Source organism: Epinephelus lanceolatus, chromosome 13, assembly GCF_041903045.1.
Source record: "Epinephelus lanceolatus isolate andai-2023 chromosome 13, ASM4190304v1, whole genome shotgun sequence".
In the NCBI taxonomy this organism is placed as follows: Eukaryota; Metazoa; Chordata; class Actinopteri; order Perciformes; family Serranidae; genus Epinephelus; species Epinephelus lanceolatus.
The window spans coordinates 15,617,419-15,638,202 of NC_135746.1; the positions used below are offsets into that span (position 1 = coordinate 15,617,419).

At 42.2% G+C, this 20,784-nt stretch overlaps 1 protein-coding gene across 3 annotated transcripts in view; it reads right to left on the bottom strand.

The window, feature by feature from the left end:
- daam1b (dishevelled associated activator of morphogenesis 1b) overlaps positions 1 to 20,784 on the bottom strand; it is a 76,491-nt gene that overhangs the window by 21,912 nt on the left and 33,795 nt on the right. For all 3 annotated transcript variants that reach the window (XM_033648772.2, XM_033648774.2, XM_033648771.2), the window contains exons 2-3: positions 11,898 to 12,190; positions 5,540 to 5,629 (exon numbers count right to left, since the gene is read on the bottom strand). In XM_033648772.2, the coding sequence (XP_033504663.2) occupies positions 5,540 to 5,629; positions 11,898 to 12,086 (279 nt within the window). In that variant the 5' untranslated portion in view covers positions 12,087 to 12,190. The remainder of the gene's footprint in view (positions 1 to 5,539; positions 5,630 to 11,897; positions 12,191 to 20,784) is intronic.

Consider the following 20,784-nt stretch of genomic DNA (forward strand, 5'->3'; position numbering starts at 1 on the left):
ATGAATTCTGAAACCTAACTGCAAAATCTCTGCTAACAACCAGATCAGTAAATCTGCCTCTTGGCAGATGATGCATCCTAGAAGAGAGCTGACAAGAAGGAGGAAGGAGATTGATTCTCTGCAGCATTATTTCATCGGCTCAGGTGCCCAGCCAAACCAAACAGCTAAAGCTTTGCTGCTTTGACTGACTTATCTCTTCCCGGCTCGGCCCGACTTCTGAAGCCAAGAAACCTCTGGCGAAAAAGACCGCCCTCATCATATGCGGACTCAAAGCGCCCCGTTAGTGACCCCACCTTCCTTCTTATCATCCCTCCTGTCAGACACACAAAAGCTGCACCTGTGGAAGTGAGGCCTTCCTGTTTGCCTTGGACAACCGACTGCTTCCTCTGCGTCTTTTCTCCACACACACACACACACACACCCTTCCTCTGGGCTCAGATGAGTTTGTATCTGTCTGGTCCGGGGCCAGAGCCTGCTGCAGAGTCAGCACTATTGATTCTCTTTTGTCATCCCCCCCCCCCCCCCCCCCGCAGGTCAGTGCTGCACATAAAGATTTGTTTCCACCTTCACACCAAGCCTGAAGCAACCCTGCGTGATCTCTAGAAAGCTGTGCAGAGGCAGAACAATATTTGGGGCTTATTTCAGGCTAACTTGGGCCCCGGGACTACTCCTAATGAGGCCACTAACTGGGACACAGTAAAAACGGGAGCACGCACTGTGCTGTTTCCATTTCCACTACCTTCTCTCGCCATGTTGCTGCTGGCTAGTGGACGCTGTGTGCAGCCAGAGTCATAAAAACATCAATACTTGGGCTTTTAGCTGAAGAGGAATATTTCGTCGTTGCTTTTAGGCCTCTTATCATATTAACGGACTCAAAAATACTCAAAACTTACCAATTCTGCATTAAATTTAATTGTCCAGATAAATACACACTATTGGCACATATAATAAAAATAAGCTTAAACGCCTGCTCCCTGTGATTACGATAAGAAGATCAATAACACTCATGTCCTTATGGTAAATATGAAGCTACAGCTAAGCTAGCTTAGCATAAAGGCTAAATTCAGACTGCAGGCAAATCAGATTTGTTTCTCAATCAAGATCTTTAAGACAGACTGTCAGCACTGTTATCTGCAAGTGATCAGATCAGATTTTTGTGTCCAGACATCACCAGCCTATCTGCATGGGTTGCTCTGGTAGTGACGTCGGTATCAGTAACTATGTAGCTAAATGCTAAGTCGCATTGCAGAATTACCTACATCACACCAGACCAAGTTTTCCAGTTGTGTGTTGCGTTGCGAAAATCCAATTGGAATCACATTTCGAACCACCTCTAAATGTGGTTTGGATCCAAACTGCAAAAATGTTTGCATTTTTTTTGCTGTCCAGACTTTCTAAATCAATCAGGATATACCAAAAACAGATTTGGGCTGAAGTCTGAACAAGGCCAAAGACTGGAAGCAGTGGAAAAGAACTAACCTGGCTGTGTCCAAAGGTAACAAAATCTGCCTATCAACACCTCTCAGTCTCACTACTTATTTCCCAAAATGTTAAACTATGTCTTTAATGATTCTACTCTGATTTTTTTGGGATGCTCCAAAATATTTGAACAGATCTAATGTCAAACCAAAAATATTTATTATTTAATATATCATGACGGGGATGAGGCGAGCAGCGGTGAGAGGTGGTTATATTTTCTTCATTCATATTTAAAGGTTCAGTGTGTGGGATTTAGTCCATCTAGCAGTGAGGTTGCGTAGCTGAAACGTCTCAGTGTGCCAAGCGCGTAGGAGAACTACTGCAGCTCTATCTAGAGCCAGTATTTGGTTTGTCCATTCTGGGCTACTGTAGAACAACATGGCGGACACCAAGGAAGAGGACCTATTCCATATGTAGATATAACAACTCAGGCTGCTTTCAGACCTAGAGCTGTCTTGCACTGGTCTGAATCAGGGACTAATTTTGGTGCACATGTTCTCTCGGCAGCATTTATAAACAGACCAGATAAAATGCTTAGTGCGAGAAAGCTGCTCTTGATTGGTCAGAATTTCCATGTGGGAAAAATCCAGGAGGTAAACAAAACATTGAAGAAGAGTACACATGCAAGATAAATGTGACACTTTCTAATGTCACAATGGAGGGACAACTACGCAGGTTGATTGTAGCGCTGCTCATCGTGGACTATATCGCTGTCATTGTTCATTTTAGTCAAAGCATACAGTTTGAAAACGAGGCGCGGCTCCAACTAGAAAACAATGTTTTGATGCATTGGATGTGCTGAATGTGCATATTAAGGCAGTACAGGAGGAGGTGCACATTAATAATCCTCCAGGACTGTAACATGCTCATGTTTAACCCAAACAATGTGTCATGTGATTGCAGTTGGTTCGGATCGAGGTCGGGACACGTTCTCACCACAAACTCACCAGACCGGACCAAGGCCACCTCTTCAAGAAGGTCTCAGTCCGGTTGTTTTGGTGCACACCTGAGTGTGATTGCTGTGTTTACACCTGCCCAAACAAACCACAATTACGGGGCAAATGAACTTGAGTTCAACTGAACCGAACCAAACAGGGCAGGTGTGAAAGCACCTTCATTCTATGTTTACAAAAACACAATGACCCCTAATTTCAGGTGATTCTAAACTAATAAGAGTTAGTTATGAATATTTCACAGCCCATTTCATAGCCTACCATGGTAATAAATGTCCCTAAATCCCACACACTGGACCTTCAAACTCTCTAGGCCCAATTTTAACAACAACAAAAAAGAAATAAACAAGAAAAGCATAAAACCAACATCCCTTATATGTTCTTTGTATGCATGATGGGGCTTTACACTTTTGCACAAATGGCGTGCCTTCCTGCAGCTGTGTCTTCTGGGGACCTGTACTGTACACTGACATGCAAACTATCCATCCATCAACCTAAATCCCAACACTCCTCCCCTCCAGTTTGTAACCGGATGAAGGAAAGTATGCTCTGTCTACATGTGAGTCAGGAGAGGATATCCTACACAGTCATACCTATGCCCCTGAGAAACACTGCTGAAAGAATGCGAGGTAACTGGGAAGCTCAAATCAAGTTGATCTAAACTAGACCAGGCGTCTGCTTTTTCCTGCATGCAAGACAGGAATTAATATACAGGGAAAGGAGGAACAGCTGACACTCCTTTTATCACCAAGACAAGACGTAATGAAATATGACACAGTCACAGCGTGCTAGAGTATGTTATGGCTACACGAACGCTTTGATAGGACAGGTGTGTTATCTAACAGGAGAAACCGCATGATTAAAAAATCCTCCCTTTGAATCAGGGAGGACAGTCGAACAATGAAACCAGGCCCTTATAGTCTGGGAGAAATAACAATCTTCGGGGTCATCAGAAACAAGATACTACTTCTGAATTCAGTCTTGCAGTATATTTCAGTATTTTATGATTCCTGTCACTGGCTTCTCTGTTAGAGGATTATCTAATGGAACAGGCTGGATTTAGCGTCCGTGTTACTCCCTCTACACATCACTATTTTTATATCCACCTTGTGTAACATCCACTTAGGTGAGTTATTCATAGGGGAGCTTTGAAGAGGCAACACAGACTTATTATGTTTTGAGGAAAGTGACTGTAATTGGAGAGATACATAACAGACCGGGGAATAAAGTCAATAGACAGTACTCTGGGTGGTACTTAAGTGGTGCATTTGAAATGTTAAGGTTATTCTTGTCATTCTAATGTATTTCTAATGCCTTCTATTACAGTGGAGAATTTAGAGGCAGTTTAGTTTGACAGTTTGCAACAAATATGTGTGTTCTCATCTAATAGGCAGTTATATACAAATGACATTAAAGGAATACTTCATCCCCCAAAGGATCATTTGTGTATCAATTACTCACCTCCTGTTACATTAAATTCATGAACACTGTTTTTCTCACATCCCTTAACTGTGAACGAAGAATCCGAAAACGGAGAAAATTCTTGATGAATTGAAGTCATGGCTACAATCCAAGTCTCATTTATCCAGTCGTGTGCTCAGTACTTCCCAAACAGACAATCCTTGCTAATGGGGAACTGAACTTAAAGTGAAATGTATCTCTGCTCTCTTCAAAGCCAGACTCCATTGACAAAAACAGTACTTTTACCTTGTTGAAAACAGGAGTTGCTGGTCTACCACTGCCTCGATCAGTAAGTGTGTTTGTGTTATTGTGTGACTTTGTGTTTTTAAAGTTTAGTTTGGATTCACAGAAGTCACACAATAACACAAACAAAACTAATTAATTGAGGCAGCGGAACACCAGCAGCTCCTATGTTCAGCAACGTAGAATTACAGTTTTTGTCAATGGAGTCTGGCTTTGAAGAAAGTAGAGAGAAGTTTCATTGTAAGTTCAGTTCCCCATCGGAAAGGGCTGTCTATTGAGGAAGAAGTGAGCATACAACAGGATAAATAAGACTTGGATTATACTGCACGAGTTATGTAAGAGTTTGTTAACAGATGTTTTCATATAGTTTTGCTGTATTTAAACGCAGACACCCATGACGTCAATTCATCAAGTTTTTAGATTCTTCGTTTACTGGAGGCATGCCAGAAAGACAAAGTTTTACTCACAAATTCAACCTAACATGAGGTGAGTAATTGATACTAGGGCTGTATGCTAATAGTCGACCAAACATCAGTCGACCAGAGAGGTCATTAGCCAGCAAGATTTCATCGGTCGCTAAGTTGCAGAAAACAAACAAACGTGAAACTCTATCAGGAGCTACACCTTATCAAAATACATCAAAACCTCTATGACTGGACAATGTGGGAATAAATTAATTCGAAAGGGCAGACACAGGAAGTGTCCACGTTCAGCAGTCAGGCAGGAGTCAGGTTAATTTCCAGGGCTGGTACCTGCGGTTATTCCACAGGCTAGTTAATAACATGTCGGGCAGGAAATCCAAAGTGTGGGATCATTTTGAGAAGGTGAAGGACGAACCCAAGGTGATATGTAAACTCATCTTCATTGGTCAACTGCAAACATGACGTATCATCTGAAACATGGAAGTAGCTACATGCCCATTAGCCCACAGCGTCATTAACAGGCGGCTCGCTCAGTGTGTGACGTGCACTTGTAGATAAAATATAGGCCTATATTAATGAAGGTTCATTAGTACGGTTTTGTATTTCATTAATTAAATATATCATTTAATAATTAATTCAATATCGTAAACTAGTCCACCAATGGCCCCTAATGACGACTATTAGGTGACTAGGAAAATTCTTAGTCAGGGGCAGCGCTAATTGATATACAAATGATCATTGGGGGTTGAAGTGTTCCTTTATTCCTGTATTCCTCTTGCCTGTTGTGAGCAGAGGAATACAGTAATACAAGGTTTTGTGGTTTTGTGTTTGAGAAACTCACAGCTTCAAATACCAACAAATCAATGAGGGAGGCTATTACAGAAACTTGGCAGGATATGTGCAGATATTATTCAGAGAAAGCAGCAGCGAGCTTGTGGAGGCTGATGTAGAGTTTGACATGATGCACAGTGAGTCTTTTACCTTCTTCTTGCTGCAGTAGATTTGCCATTTCTTCTCTGCAGGCAGAGCAAACATGGCTTCCCTGTGCTTCTCTGTAAGGTCAAGCTCGTCCTGCGAAGTGGAAACATACAAGAAGAAAAGGTTGAGACATGTTGGTGAGGAAGGTTCAAAGGAGGAAGAAGCATTTTAAATATGTCCTCACAATCATTTACTGATGACTGTACAGAGAAAATAATATTTAATGTCTAGGAGAGCGTCATTCTCAAAACATTCTCAAACATTATGAAACATCCGTATAAATCAATTTTGTTTTCCCCAAAACAAAAACATGTGCTGGGAGCAGTTGCACCAGAGCGCTGCTCTCAGTTTGACATCAGTTTGCTCTAAATCTCTTCCTGATCAGCTGGATATCACCGGGCGCTCTTATCGTCAAACTCAATGTGACTCTTAATCAAATCAGATGTCTTCCAGCCTTTAAACGTGTGAGTAATGGGGAAGAGATAAGGCGTGGCCTGTCTGCTCAACATGTGGTAACAAACATCTGGAGACAACATGCGTCACAACGTATAACAGATATTTCACAGAGGCACACAAAGGGTGCTGCTGGGGAGACTAAATACCAGAGCATTTGAACACTCTGAGAACATCTAAATGCAATTAAACTTATCAGCGAGTTTTAATTTGAGACTTTGCATGTCAAGACCAGGGTTTTCCACATGTACTGGAAAACCTGGAAAACAGTTGACCAATTTTCCAGTCACGGAAAACACATGGAAAACTAGAATTACCGCCTCGTGGTTGTAAGCACCAGTCAAGTTGCGGTTACAGTTTACCATCCATGTCTGTGAAAAAAAACAGAATTACAAATGCATTCTTGAGTTATGGCCAAAAACATGTTTTGCGAGGTCACAGTGACCTTTGACCACTAGCTTCTAATCAGTTCATTCCTCAGTCCAAGTGGACATTTGTGCCAAATTTGAAGTCATTTTCTTTAGATGAGATATCGCATTCATGAGAAGGAGATTAATGCAAGGTCAAAGTGACCTTGACCTTGACCACCCACATTTAATCTGTTCCTCATTGAGTACGAGTGGACATTTGTGCCAAATATGAAGTCATTTTCTTTAGATGAGATATTGCATTCATGAGAAGGAGATTAATGCAAGGTCAAAGTGACCTTGACCTTGACCACCCACATTTAATCTGTTCCTCATTGAGTACGAGTGGACATTTGTGCCAAATATGAAGAAGTTCCCTAAAGGCTTTCTTGAGATAATACATTCACAAGAAAGAGACAGACGAGACCACAGTGACCTTGACTATTAACCTATGACCAACAAAATCTCATCATGTCATCATTAAGTCCACGTGGATGTTTGTGCCAAATCTGAAGAAAAATTCCCTCAAAGCGTTCCTGAGATATCCCGTTCACAAGAATGGGACGGACAACCCGAAAACATTATGACTCTGACCACGACTACCGACAGCACAGAGGCATAATGAGAGAAAAGTACAATGTCCTGGAAAATCCTGTGTTTTCCTGAAAAAATATTTCAACATTCTTCATTTTTTTATTCATCTGAGAATGAACTATCAGAGCTCACCAAAACAGATGACACTGCCATGTGAAAGTTATGTTCAGGATAATATGTTTAAATGGTAGTTTATGAACCAGAGCGGTTATCGGTTATGTTGCAGAAACCCTGCAAGCTCCCCCCTCCAAGTCCCGTCACACGGAAGCACATGCAGGTTGGATGTTGGATTAAATTATGACTTAAGTGGCCGAAACGCTGATAAATGTAAATTAATCCTTCAAATGTAAGATTAGCCACTGCTGGTTGGTAACTGTGGTAGTTTTTCTCATTATATTGTCATTCTATGGTTAATATTTCATAATTTATAGATGTGTAAGAGATGATTTCACAGATAAGTTATAACCATAGACTGCATGTCTTTTAAATCAGACTTCAATAGAGAGGAGCTTATTAGTGAATGGCGCCATCCCTGTCTGTCACACCAGCTAGATCAGAGAGATAGATAAGAGAAGTCCTGGATAATGATCTTAAGAAAAGAGTGTGAACTGCAGGAGCATCAAACGGATATTTTAGGCATTTAACATCGCATTTGTTGGACACAATTAATCCACACAGGTCAAATCTAAAGGCAGTTCTGCTTAAATGAGCCTCATGTGAAAAAGATGTCGAGTCATGAGAAAGCTTTTAAGCGATTTAGTTCCAGGAGACGATACTGTAGGTAGAGTCAACATCCATCTAAACACAGGTTTATTCTTTCTTAGCTGCTATTTAACCAACAACTGCAGATTAAGTTAATGTGATTTACCCAACAGAGACTGACTGTTAAATGTTTTCTGGCTGCTACTCTTCATGGGAATTGTCTTTGGGGATGTTCTTTTCTAAAGCCACTGATGTATCTCATGAATTACACAGACTAGTAAGAAGTGAATGGGAAAAAGGCAAATAATGCTGGCCTTAGACAAAACAACTTCTTCAAGAGATTTCACTGTCACAGACAAATTTACAGTGGTGGAATAAAATCAGGAGAGTTTTGTTGGAGCTGTGGCACCCTAATGTGATCTCGACCATTTGGTGTAAGGTGGTCATAAATCTCAGTCCGAGCTGCCTTAAAGAGCAGTGTGTGAGATTTAGGGGGAATCAGTGGCATCTAGCAGTAAGGAGTGCAGATTGCAACCAGATGAAACTTCTCCCGGTTAGAATTCAAGGCAAATTAAACCATCGTGGAGGAGCTGCTATGTACTATGGTGGCCAACATCAAACACGACTGGCCCTATCTAGAGCCAGTGTTTGGTTTGTCTGTTCTGGGCTACAGCACAAACATGGCGGTGCAACATGGCAGACTCCGTAGAAGAGGATTCACTCCCTATGTAGATATAAACATTCTAAGGTAACAAAAACACAAAAATCTAAGTTTCAGATGATTATACACCAAAGAAAACACACTTATTATATTATATTCCATTTCTGCCGATATATACCCCTAAATCCTACACACTGGACCTTTAAATCAGTCTTTTTTTGGTCTTGATGTTCCAATAAATGTTTACTATTACCCTAAGTTTTTCAACTTGGCTCATGCAAATAGTGCAGGTCAATGACAACAACCAATAGCTGTATCCTCTCCAGCACCAGACAAACCAAAGCAGCAAACCGAGTGGAGAGTAAACATGGAGGGGAGCTCAGGGAGGTGCAAAAACATGAACAAGTCTCTGTTCTTTTGGACTGTAGAAAAGGAGGAGAACCTGGTTGAGCTATGCAGTGGACAAGGGTTGGTGTTTAATTCGGTGTGTTCCTTATCGACCAACTGGCACTTGTTTAGTGAGAAATCTTAATTTTTAAAAAAGACTTGGCCTCTCACTCCCACAGACAGTAAAGTTTGTACACAAATACAGTTTATCTTTATGGATTATATTGATGCTGGATTAACGTAAGGAATTGTTAATATGTCATATTTCTTAAAGGGAGTTTGGTGTGGCATTTTCCACCAGGAGCAGGATGGGAATCATCTTAAAAGGAATCAAGTTGTAGTATTGCAAACAGTGACTCTGCAAGATCCACAGTCTCTGCAAAATCTTATAATTAGTGGCTAAAAATCGACATTGTCTTTGGATGTGAGAGTGTGTCAGACTTAAGTCTTTTTCTAAGCCTTCTAGTGAATGGTAGGCATGATTTAAATGTATGTTTTACTGCAGCTCTTCTGTTTGAGTGAGAGTAACTCTTCAAACATAGGATGGGAAAAGAAGCTTCACCTGGACTTGCAGGTTTCTGGAAAACTTTTCTCAATGAATCTGAGGTTCAAAGGTCTGGTTTAATTGATCGTAACCAACCAGATGGCCCTAACTCATTCCACAATGTGGGTCTTCTTTTCCAGCAAGCCTGTTCGGATTATACACGCACATGGTGGCTCACACTGGGCGAAGAGAAAAGCACGTGGCTGTTTTCGTTTGGTAAACAGAGCAACTGAAGGCCTCCTTGTCGTCACACTCAACTCACTCAATTATGTCTTCATAAAGGGCGGGAGACAAAAACAAGCAATTAGCAGATGGAGGAGGCCGAGACACTAAGAATTCCTAAATGAGGTCTATTGATGTGCAAAAATGTCATGCTTAGATTACTGTGGCAACTGCGGGAGAGGAAAATGGGGCAGGGGAGAGAGGAGAGCACGACAAATTAGAAGTGACAATAAGACAGAGGAAGAATGGCAGTCTGGCCCCGTTACTCACAAGACAGTGTAAACTGGGAGGAAGTGACAGTTTGTTGGGGAATGTCTTAACATGTAACAGACAGTAAACAATGAGGTAATATTAAATTTTAAAGACATCTAATGTATAAACACAAATATTTAAATTTCATCTCTCGCTTGTCTCCAATTTAACTGCAATTGAAACCTTTTATAACGACTGACAAATATTAACACTGCAGTTTTTGGCAAACGTTACCCAAACAGCAGCAAACAGAGCATTTGTTGGGGAACTATTCTGAGCTGCGGATTAATAAACATTTGGGGCTTGAGTGAGTATTTACAGCAGGATGGTGAATGTGGGATCAACTCAGAATAAAACACAGAAGTAATGTTCATGGTAATAAAAACAGGTCACTCTGTGTAATGGCAAGGCTCATTAATATGTTTTACGCAGTAGTTCTTGACACAGAGGAACACTCTGTATCAGGCTTTAGCTAAACTGGCAAAAAGGATGATGACATCAAAAGGAAACTTAAGTATTTTTTAACCTGGACTCTATTATCCCATGTTTTTGTGTTTAAATGACTATTGGGAATAACTATTTTTGATATTAGTCCAGTCTTGAGAGAGTAGTTGGAGCTGGCAGCTGGCAAATGAGCATTCCGGGCACTAGCACACTGTCAATGTATGTCTACTAAAAGTTCTTGTTTTTGCCACTGACAGGCTCAGATTGTTATTGTTAGTGTCCAACGTGTTGGTGAAGATTCTCAGTCATCCAGGTCATGGTAATCTTAGATGCTACATCGTAGACAACTGGACTTGCTTGAGTTTGAGGCAGACATTTCACCTCTCACCCAAGAGGCTTCTTCAGTTCAGTGCAGAGTCGCAGGCTGTAAACCCTGTGTGGGTGTGAACCCTAAGAGAGTCGTTGAGGTCACATGTAAGTCGTTGACCCACCCGGCCATCATGTTGGTCGTTAGGGTTAGATGGGTCCAGGTGTGAATGGGTGTTAAGTTAGTGTCTGACATTATGGAAAGCACTCTGCAGAGAAACATAAAGTTTCTCTTTACCTTTTGCTTGATCCAGTCTGTTTTTTTTATTGACTTCCTGCAACAACTCTACTTGCAGGATTACAGAGTGACACTCTGAGTGACACTTGGTTAGACACAATAATAAACAGACCAAATAAAGCACAATGTAAAGAAAAATGTGAACTTTCTTTGCAGGGTGCTTTCCATAACGTTGTCAGACATTTTCATATTAGATATGCTTAAATAGCACCGTGCCTGAGTACAATTTCCCCTCATCTACAGTCCCCCGCCGCTCAGCTTTCACATAACAATGTTGTTCCATACCGGAATACACTTCTGTCATCATCTACGTGACATTTTTGTCATGATATGGTGTAGAAAAGGCCGCCACAGATGGACACTGCTGCCCTGGGGACCATCATTAGCGGGGAGTGGAGGAGTAGTGAGGTGACACTCTGCTCCTGACCAGAGGAGCTCTGACTGCAGATAGAAGGTGACAGTGAAGCAGAATCTGGAACTGTCTGCAACAGGCTGCACTGCTGTCTGACATAGAGGCATCATTATTAACTGGAGACAGTTTCATAACCGGATAAAAACTTGTTGTAGTCAACGTAATGGCAGTCCACTTCTGTGTTTTGGTACAGTTGGTGTTGATAACTGATGCGCATAATACCAGAATACACATGAACGGTGGTCTCAAATATGGTGTGGGCATGGATCGAATTATGGTACAAAGTATTCACACTAAACAAACTGGACTTTGAGGTCAAGGGTACTCAGAGCTGGGCCTGGGTCCCTGATTTGAAAGCCCCTTTATAACAATCTGAGCCTGTCATTGGCGAAAACAGGCACTGTTAATGGATGAACATTGACCGTGCACTACTGCCCAAATTGCAGGCTGGTCCCACTCAATACTGGATCAATGTCAGAAATTCATGTTCCCATTAGTCAATTAGTCACAAAACCAAGAGGAAATAGGGTCCAGGTGGATGAAATACCAAAGTTTCCCGTAAAACTATATAAAATAACACCAGATTTGTTAGAAATTATTTACTAAACATTTCTTTTAATGTCTTACAAATACTCTGGTCTGAATTTCTTTGACAAGACAAAGCAGAATAAAGTCTTACCACCAACTCGGAGAACATGCCATCCAGCTCGTCATATCCCGGCATCGGCAGTGCCGGCTCCATGGCCTGCAGGGCGAAGTCCTCCCTGAGCCTGTAGGTGATCTCCGGGTGATCATTGCTGTTAAAACAGCAGAAGAAAAAGGAGAGGCCACCACGGCTGCCGCCGCCACCACGTTTCCGGGGAGCCATGGCTGTCCGCTGCGTCCGGCTGGTCAGGTAGGGAGGGTGGGAGGCTCCTTCAGGGCCTCTTTACAGCCCCCTCCACCTCAGAGTTCGGCCTCCGTCAGAGAGTACTGTGAACACAGAGAAGGGACACGATGAGCTTTCAACATAAAACAAAATCTGGTCTCACACAGCGGAGTGCTGTCTTCACCATGTGACTTTCTATTATTTAAATGGACATTGCAAAAATCAATAACAGAAGCAGATTTTTTGAAGACAGATAAACAATAGCAGATAATACGGTCCATGAATACAAATGCACGCACATTTAAATGGTATTAAATACAAATATTATTACTCTCTGCTTTCATGGATGAAATCCGGGGCCCCACACCAACACCCGAGGGACAAACTGGCTCGCATATGTTGACGTTTGCAGAACTGTTACTTATTAGCTGCTGGGCAACACAAAATCTATCAAGGCTACGAGTTTTCCATACTTCCAACTGAACCCTCTGCCCCTGGAAACAGTTAATAATGAAGGGTCATAATTTTTGAAGTAAGAGCACAATGCAGAGTATCAGTGAGGGCGAGCAATGAAAGAATTCATTATATCGTTTACACAATAGGGCCCCGTGAGAGTGTGATGTTTGAAATAGAGACCATAATTTGCCAGGATTAGTGTATTCAGGCCTTTTCATCTCCCCTTCCTTCCTATTCAGCATCAGCTTTCCTCTAAAGACCTAACGACTGATGATTAGACGGGTGTGTTTACAATGACCATGGTGAGAGAGGTGTGTGAGGCCTTTTGTGGTTTTGAAGACCGGCTTGGTCATCGTGGGTGAAATGCAAAAAACAGGCCCTCTTGTGAACCCTGGGACGAGTCATTAACAGGTGTGTAATTCGGCCTGCGTGCTGTTCAAATGACAGGTGAGATTTACAGCATGTGGAGACTAAGTCAAACTCAAACATACACTGCCTCAATCATTCTGATAACCATCAACACCAGACTTTCCCTTCCTGGCTCTCCGACTTACGTAGACATAATCACACACTTCGTTTGGTCTCCAGCAGCTGCACTTTCACCAGTAATGTATGAAATGTGTGCGATTCTGTTGCCAGTCTGCCCTGCCTTTATATCACAGATAAAAATACATCAAGATCAGCTGTCAGAAATGGGCTGCATTGACGAGGAGGGTTGAGCACATTACAGAAAGTTATGTCCTGCCAGGTGAAGGTCCAGTGTGCCCAAAAACTTCTTAAGGGATATTTTGGGCTGGTGCTAGTAGCAAGAGAATCTAGGGAGGGTAATGTTGGTGTGTCAGTGTGTGTTGATCTGCCACTTTGGTCCAGTTTAAAACATCTTAAAAACTGGAAGGATTGAAATTAAATTGAAATTGTGCAGCCTTACAGACTGAATCCTGATGACTTTGGTGATCCTCTGACTTCATCTAGCGCCACCACGTGTTTGACATTTGAGTGAGTGTCTCGAAAACTCCTGGATGGATTGAAATGAAATTTGGATCACACATTTATGTTCACCTAAAGATGTTGGTGAAGATTCTCAGTCATCCAGGTCATGGTAATCTAAAAGACGTTTCGTCTCTTGCATCTCATCCTCCCTTGGATGAGAGGCGAAACATCTTCAAGAAACTCACTTAAAAAAAAAAAGTCCAATTGCCTATGCTATAGCACTTAAGATTCCCCTTAAGGTAATGTCTAATAACGTTGGTGATCCATTAACTTTTCATTTCGTGCCACCGTCAGCTCAGAATTTCAAAGTCTCCAATTCTTTGGTTTACAACCAAACTAATCACATCCCTGTCAGCCCCAGCTGCACCTGTGTTTAGTGCAAATTGAAAAATGTGCACATGCTAACACGTCTAAACTAATGCTGCATCCGAAATATCATGCTAACATGCTTTTTAGCACGATATAACAGTGTGTGAGATCTTCTAGTAAGTCTGAGACCTTGGTAGGAAACCAATAGTATGTTGATTCACCTACAGTGCCTGTTGAAATATCACATTATCGAAACACTGGACACTACATCAGCATAAATATCCCACAATGCAATGTGGTAGTGACAAACGTTCACAAAACACATTGGCGGACAGCGACCAAGACAGCTCTGTAACGTCAGTAACCCTTCAGTTTGAGTGTGGGTATAAGATTTCATTTTGCTAGGCGGACTATATTTGCAAAATTATTTTTAAATTGCCAGTACAGCTGAGGTTGGCACGGGTTACCATGGTTACATGGTAACATGTTTCCATGTGGCTAGGAGGCTCTCTGGAGGTTATGTGGCAATTACAGCTCAGTGTGTCTAAAAAGATACATGCTACTGTCTATTCATACAGAAATATGTTACACAAAATGACACATATAGAGCTTGTAGTGCACAGTGTGTGATTTTGGATGCAGCATAAGATGGAGAACATTGTCAGCGTTATACCTGCTAAACATCTGCATGTCGTGAGCATGTCGCCATGCTAGCTTTAGGATAAAGTACAACCTCACAGAGCTGCAAGCAGGACTGTAGATTGTTCGTGTTGTTTAATATTTATGTCTTATCTTCAGACGGTGTTCTGACCTGAGATCAGATGAACATGGAGCGTTTGGTTATTTAGTTACAGCTATTCATTCATAAAGAGTGACACTTTCCTCTGTTGCTAAAGTTAAAAACTGAATCTTGAGACAAGACAGACCTTGAACCTCGCTCCTGAAAACACAAACATGTTTGATTTGTAACAAACTACTGATTCGTACAAACACACGGGCTGAGAGACGAGACAGCTGCGGCGTGTGCTCTTAGAGCTGCTGGCTCGACTCCAAGCAGCAATAATGGAATAAAGTGCACAAGACCTCTCTGCTGTCTGGCAAATAAAGACATGGTGTCCACACATCCACGAGGACACCGTCGTCAGCATGTCACAAAAACAGCTCCTCTGTCTTCCCTTCCTGCTGTGCAGAGCTGTGTGAGGCCAAGTATCATAACCACAGAGGCTGCGCTGACCTGCAGGAATTTCTGGACGTCTTTTCTTGGTGACCGACAGCCCGCTGAACATAACCAAGTTCATTTGACCTTTCCCAATGTTTTCCTACAAGTCAGAGGCTTTGCCCAGACAGAACGCATCATTTGCAGTGTGATGCAGTCCAAATTTAACCTGGTCAGGTCATGTACTTTGCTGTAATCGAAGATTGCGGGTCCCAGTGTGACAGATGACAGCTAAAGTTATCTAAAGGGAAAGTGAGGACATTTCCTGTGGCAACTTCGTCTAAGTAGAGTCAATAAGTAGTCCATTTTGTGGTCTACCTAAATAAAGCCTGATGCCATCACTGTCCCATTTTAGTCACTTTTCTGGTTCATCTGTGTTTCCCCGATCCAGCAGCTGTACTTTTCAAATTTGGAACAGCCACTAAAGCTGTCAGAGACTTTTTCCAACCACCACAAAATCCTGAAATCTGTCATATTATTTTCATATTTCATCCTGTTAACGTTTGTTTTAAATATGTTTCCTTTAATGTCCTTTAATGCCAACAATAACAAAAGAAGCAAATCCCCAGAACGAATATAATCAAAACACTTTAAAACAAAAAAAGATAAAATGCCGTTTAACGATTTAATATTTTGTTCCAAGGTAAACTGTGTTGATAATAAATTGTTGCAATGACCACTTAATCAGACGTAAAACACATTCGTCCAAATTACAATCTGTGTCTCTTGGTGGCCAATAAACTCGTAATAACCGGGCAAACTGTCAAACAAAACGAACAATAGCCAACTTTATTCCATCACTAGAATATCCACTCTCCTCTCCACTCAGCAAATACCTGAATATACAAAGTTTGTAGTGTACACAGACAAGGTGCCCGAGGCCAAAAGGCCACACGTGGGATAAAGTACACAGCAGCCCACCCTTCCTAACACACTGAATGGTGTATTTATTTTGACACATCCTTGACTTTTCCAAATAGACTACCAGAGACCTCAGCAGCAGCAGCAGCAGCAGCTGCTTGGCTTCACGCTCACCGTCTATTCTAGCATGAAGGGAACAAGCAATTCAAAGCCCTCTTTGACCATATTAGTCCACAAAACTGCCTATCTTTTCCATTAGCTGAAGCGAGCTGTAAACTTTGTATAAACCCCTGAGCCAGAGTGGGACAGCGCTGGTCCCCATCCAGCTTACAGGAACCTGTGGATGTGCCACAGCTTGGCCGTGTGTGGAGGGCACAAGGAGAGGGGGCGTTTAAAGGGAACCCATCGTGCTTCTGTTCAGGCTCATGCATGTCTTTTGGGTTTCTAGAACATGTTTACATGCTTTAATGATCAAAAACACTTTATTTTCCTCAGACTGACTGTGCTGGAGCACCTGTATTCACCCTCTGTCTGAAAAGATCCGTTTAGCGCCTGTCTCTTCAAGCCCCCATCTCAAAAAAGCCCAATCTGCTCTGATTCTCCGTATTTCTGGGTCTTCCGCATCTCGGGGTCTCTGTACCATAATTGCAGCCAGGGGAATGATAGTAACGGAGAACATCAGCACTTCTTACCGTGAAAAAACACCAATAAAAACTTCCAGAGCTAAATCTTCACAACCACACATGTTCCAGCAAGAATATGATCCAAAATCAGGGAGAAATGAACAACAACAGCAACCACAATTACCCTGACGTGCAGGTGGAAGAGTGCATCTACTCATGGATGGGAGGCTCAGTGCAAGATGCTAACACCAATGTCGTCCTCCTTGGCTAAGCTGTAATGTTAGCTAGCTCAGTGGTGCTAGTTCCCTTTTTCCATTGTCACTCTTGGCCGTGCCGAGCAAAGTCATGCCACGCCAATTTGTGTTTCCATTGTCAGATTCGACGCACCATGCCATGCTAACCGGCACCAGAGATGGACCCTCTCCTGAGTAGGTCCAAATGCTGGGCTGCCTGCCACCAAGTGGGTAGTGGTGATGTCTCACCGATTGCAGCCAACTCCCAACGACCCCCCTTTCACCCCCAAACAAGCATGTGTGTTGCGAGACTCCTCTCTGCCAGAGACCAGAGAGAAAGGCGTTTTTAAAATGAATCTCTGTGGTTTGGAGTTTAGTTTCTCTCCTGTGTCCTGTTTTTACTTTAGATATTTGCTTTATTTTACTGTTTATGTTCGCTTTCTGCCGTATCACAAGTTGTGAGAAGTTGCTGCTTGAAAACTCAACATGTCTTTATTTTGCTGCTTCACAATAAAAGCTTATACATAACAAATTATTGGGGGACTTTTATTGAGAAGAATCTATAGGAGATGAAAAGTGTGAATACTGAATTGGTGGAATTTTGTTAGCGGCTTTTTGTCAATAAAGGTAAGGCTAATAATGTGTCAGGGTGGAAAGTGAAAGTAGAAACAGCCACAGTGAGATGTTGATGAAGAGCTGCAGAGAACAGGCTCTGACTGCACTTCTGCTAACAGCTCACCTCCAACAGGTAAAATTCTTTCACCTGCCCTGCTGTGAAAAAACACATGCAGCATAAATAACAGGGGACTTAAACTGTGGATCAACACTGCTTTAAAACGTCAAGACAAGCTGTCAACAGTGTAAGACACACCTTCAAGAAGGTAGCCATGTTGTAATGGAAATGCAAATACCTGCAGTGCTGGGCTGACGGCCCAAACCAAGCCAAGCCAGCCCATGCCTGTCAAAAAGGGTGTAGGTAAGCCAGCAGTAGATGCTCCCTTCTCAGTGGTGAAACAGGTGACAGTTGTAGTTCAGTAGAAAGAAAATAGTTCCTACTTGAAACTGCTCACAACAAGGTCTGTGGATTATCTTGAGTACCCAGGGCATGATGTCAAATGTATTTTTAGGCTCTTTGAGCACCACAAACTGAGTACCATCTAGCTCCATTATATCGTAGAGAAGGCAGACATCTCTACGGCTGACATCTCCAACACTCAGCAACTAACACCAAAACAATCTAGACTGCCAAACAGCACTACAGGTAAGAGGAACTGGCCCTTTAAGATCTTGACATGCAGACTTTGTCGCAGTGAAAACTTTTTGTTTGTGTTGTAATTGTTAACCTGTGAGACCTGAGTGCTCCGACATTAGCCCCCGGAGGTTGTCTGTCAGACGGTCAAGGTTCCCTACATAACAGAGGCCTGTTAGAACAAGAGGACATTCCTCTCATAGCCAGGTGAGCTTTGTGACCCTGAAAAACACCCTTACAACAACACCTTCCACTGTTACCTTCAGATTACTCCAAATCCTAAAACAAGCACATACAGACCCACTCAGTCAAACTGACCCGCAGTTGTCCAGGCAGTAAAAGCCAGCGGAATTAATGGTTATTTCCAGGACTTATCATGGTAGCAGGCAGGTTTGAAATGTTAACAGTCTGCAAGTTGATGAAAATGCCACATAACAGCTGCACTATCCGTAAAATTAAGAAGAATGCTGTTTATTCAGACACAAATCAACTTTTGAACTGTACTTGGAGAAACATGACTTTTGTAGGCCGCCGGTTACATCACGAGGAAGATTTTTCTTGTACTCCTTCATTCATACACATCCAATAATTAAATCCGCCCACCCATATCCACACAAACACTTCTCTCTTTGTCTGTAGGGAGATTTCTATCCTTGGATAGCCTTGTTGTTTTCGTGACCATGTGGTTTGGCGGGTGATCTGGCGCGACTCCAGACTGTAAAAAGAATCCCAGTGTTTGTAAAGTGAGTGTGAGCCCGTGCATGGTGCCCGCCCAAGACCTCTCTGCAAAAACCTGCACGAGTGTCAGTGTCCGCTGGAGAAAAGGCAGAGGCAGAGAGGAGCATCTTAAGCTAAACACAGAGAGATGCTCACGTTACCAAACATGTGCGAAGAGGAATGAAGAACAGAGAGAATGAATTCAAAGATGATCTGATGATTCTCATCCCGCTGTCTTTATTCTTTTCTCTGATGTTGCTCCATACATTTTACTCCTCTCTTCAGCCTCCTCAACCATTCTAACTAAGTCAAAGATCTATATCAAATGGCATCAACACTGATGGTAAACTGTGCAGTGAAAATAATGTGGGTTTGATTTCTCTGGTCTTGTCTGGGTCGCTGGTGCTGCAGTGTTCCTATAAGGAGGACTATTGTAAACTTAAACGTAGTATTGCTGCACCAGTTCACTGATGAACGGAGGCACCTGCAGTGTCCAGAGTGAACTGCTCCACCTCAGCATCTGCAGTTTGAAATGTCCGCCAGAATCAACGGTTTTGGATCAGGCCCAGTAAAACCAGCAGGTGGTGGGACACTTTCCAGAGTGGGATCGTTGTCACTGAGAACCGGAAGGAGAACTTTCACGTGTTACTCCTATGATGAGTCAGCTTCATCCTTAATTTGAATATGATGAGTATCTCCACGACATGTTTTTGAAAAGTAGACGTTAGCCTGTACACTTCTGAGCCTTAGACTCATTTAATAACAGCATGTTGACGTTCTAAATGCTGCCAGACATGAAGGAAATTTGCAAAAATGTGCAATCACACTAATTGCAACAAAAAAATCTGTTTATGAACCAAACCAAATCAAAACATGCAATCTAATAGTGATTATCTTGTCTGTCAAAAATGGGTGTCTTTGTTCATTCATTCATTTTCCGTAACCGCTTATCCTGCTAGAGGTCGGGCGGGGCTGGACCCTATCCCATCTGACACTGGGTGAGAGGTGTGGTACATCCTGGACAGGTCGCCAGCCTATCACAGCGCTGCCTTTATGTATTATTTATTAAATACTAAAAGGTCAACTAAAAGCTGTTGCTAATAAGCCAGAATGTGCCTGACTTTACACAGGAATCCAGCCTTGGAGAGAGAACACAGTGGACAGTAGTGTATTGAAAGCAGATGTGTGAAATACCTTCTCCTGCACCAGCTGGCGTCTATCAGCACTTTCTGGCACTGAGATCTACTTTTAATTTTTGATATCTACAGCTGCTATGGCTGCCTGAATCATAAGTGGCTGTAAGGTTGGTTGGGACAAGACACAGCAGAGCAACTCTGCTACGTCTCTAATTGAGTTGGGTATAGTCAGAGGTGGAGGTGGAGGAGGGAACCTTGGATGAGAATATGAAAGCAGTAATGAAAATCAATACTATGCAGCAGGGCTGCCTCATTTTGTTTTGAAAAGAGGTACATTATGTCTCTCTTGGGCTCAGGGGCTATAATAGGAAATAATCTGCCTTTTTAAAATGTCCTTGAGTGAGACATGTCAATGCTCCAGGGACACGGTTCAGTCTAACCCTGACCTGCGACCTCTCTGTGGAGGGAGCAAACTAAAATGAAATTTGTCACCAATAATGGAATCAATAGTGTCAAGTTACTTCTTCTCCTTGCATTATCCTCTAACCTAAGTACAGCTACAATGACTGGCCAACTAACTGATGAGGCCATCGACAGAAAAATGGTCGCTAACCATTTTGATAAATGCTTAATCGTTTAAGTCATTTTTAATGCAAAAATGACAGACTCAAATGTGGAGATTTCCTGCTTTTCTCTGTTTTCTATCACACTCAACTGAATATCTTTGGGTTTTGGATTGACAAAAGGTATATGAAGACATCACCGTGGACTTTGAGAAACTGGAATAGACATTTTGCATTATTTCCTGACATTTTTCAGACCAAAAGGTTCATCTAGAATGTAACCAGCAGATTATCTGATAATGAAAATAACCACTGGCTGCATCCCTAAATTCATTCATGCTTTTA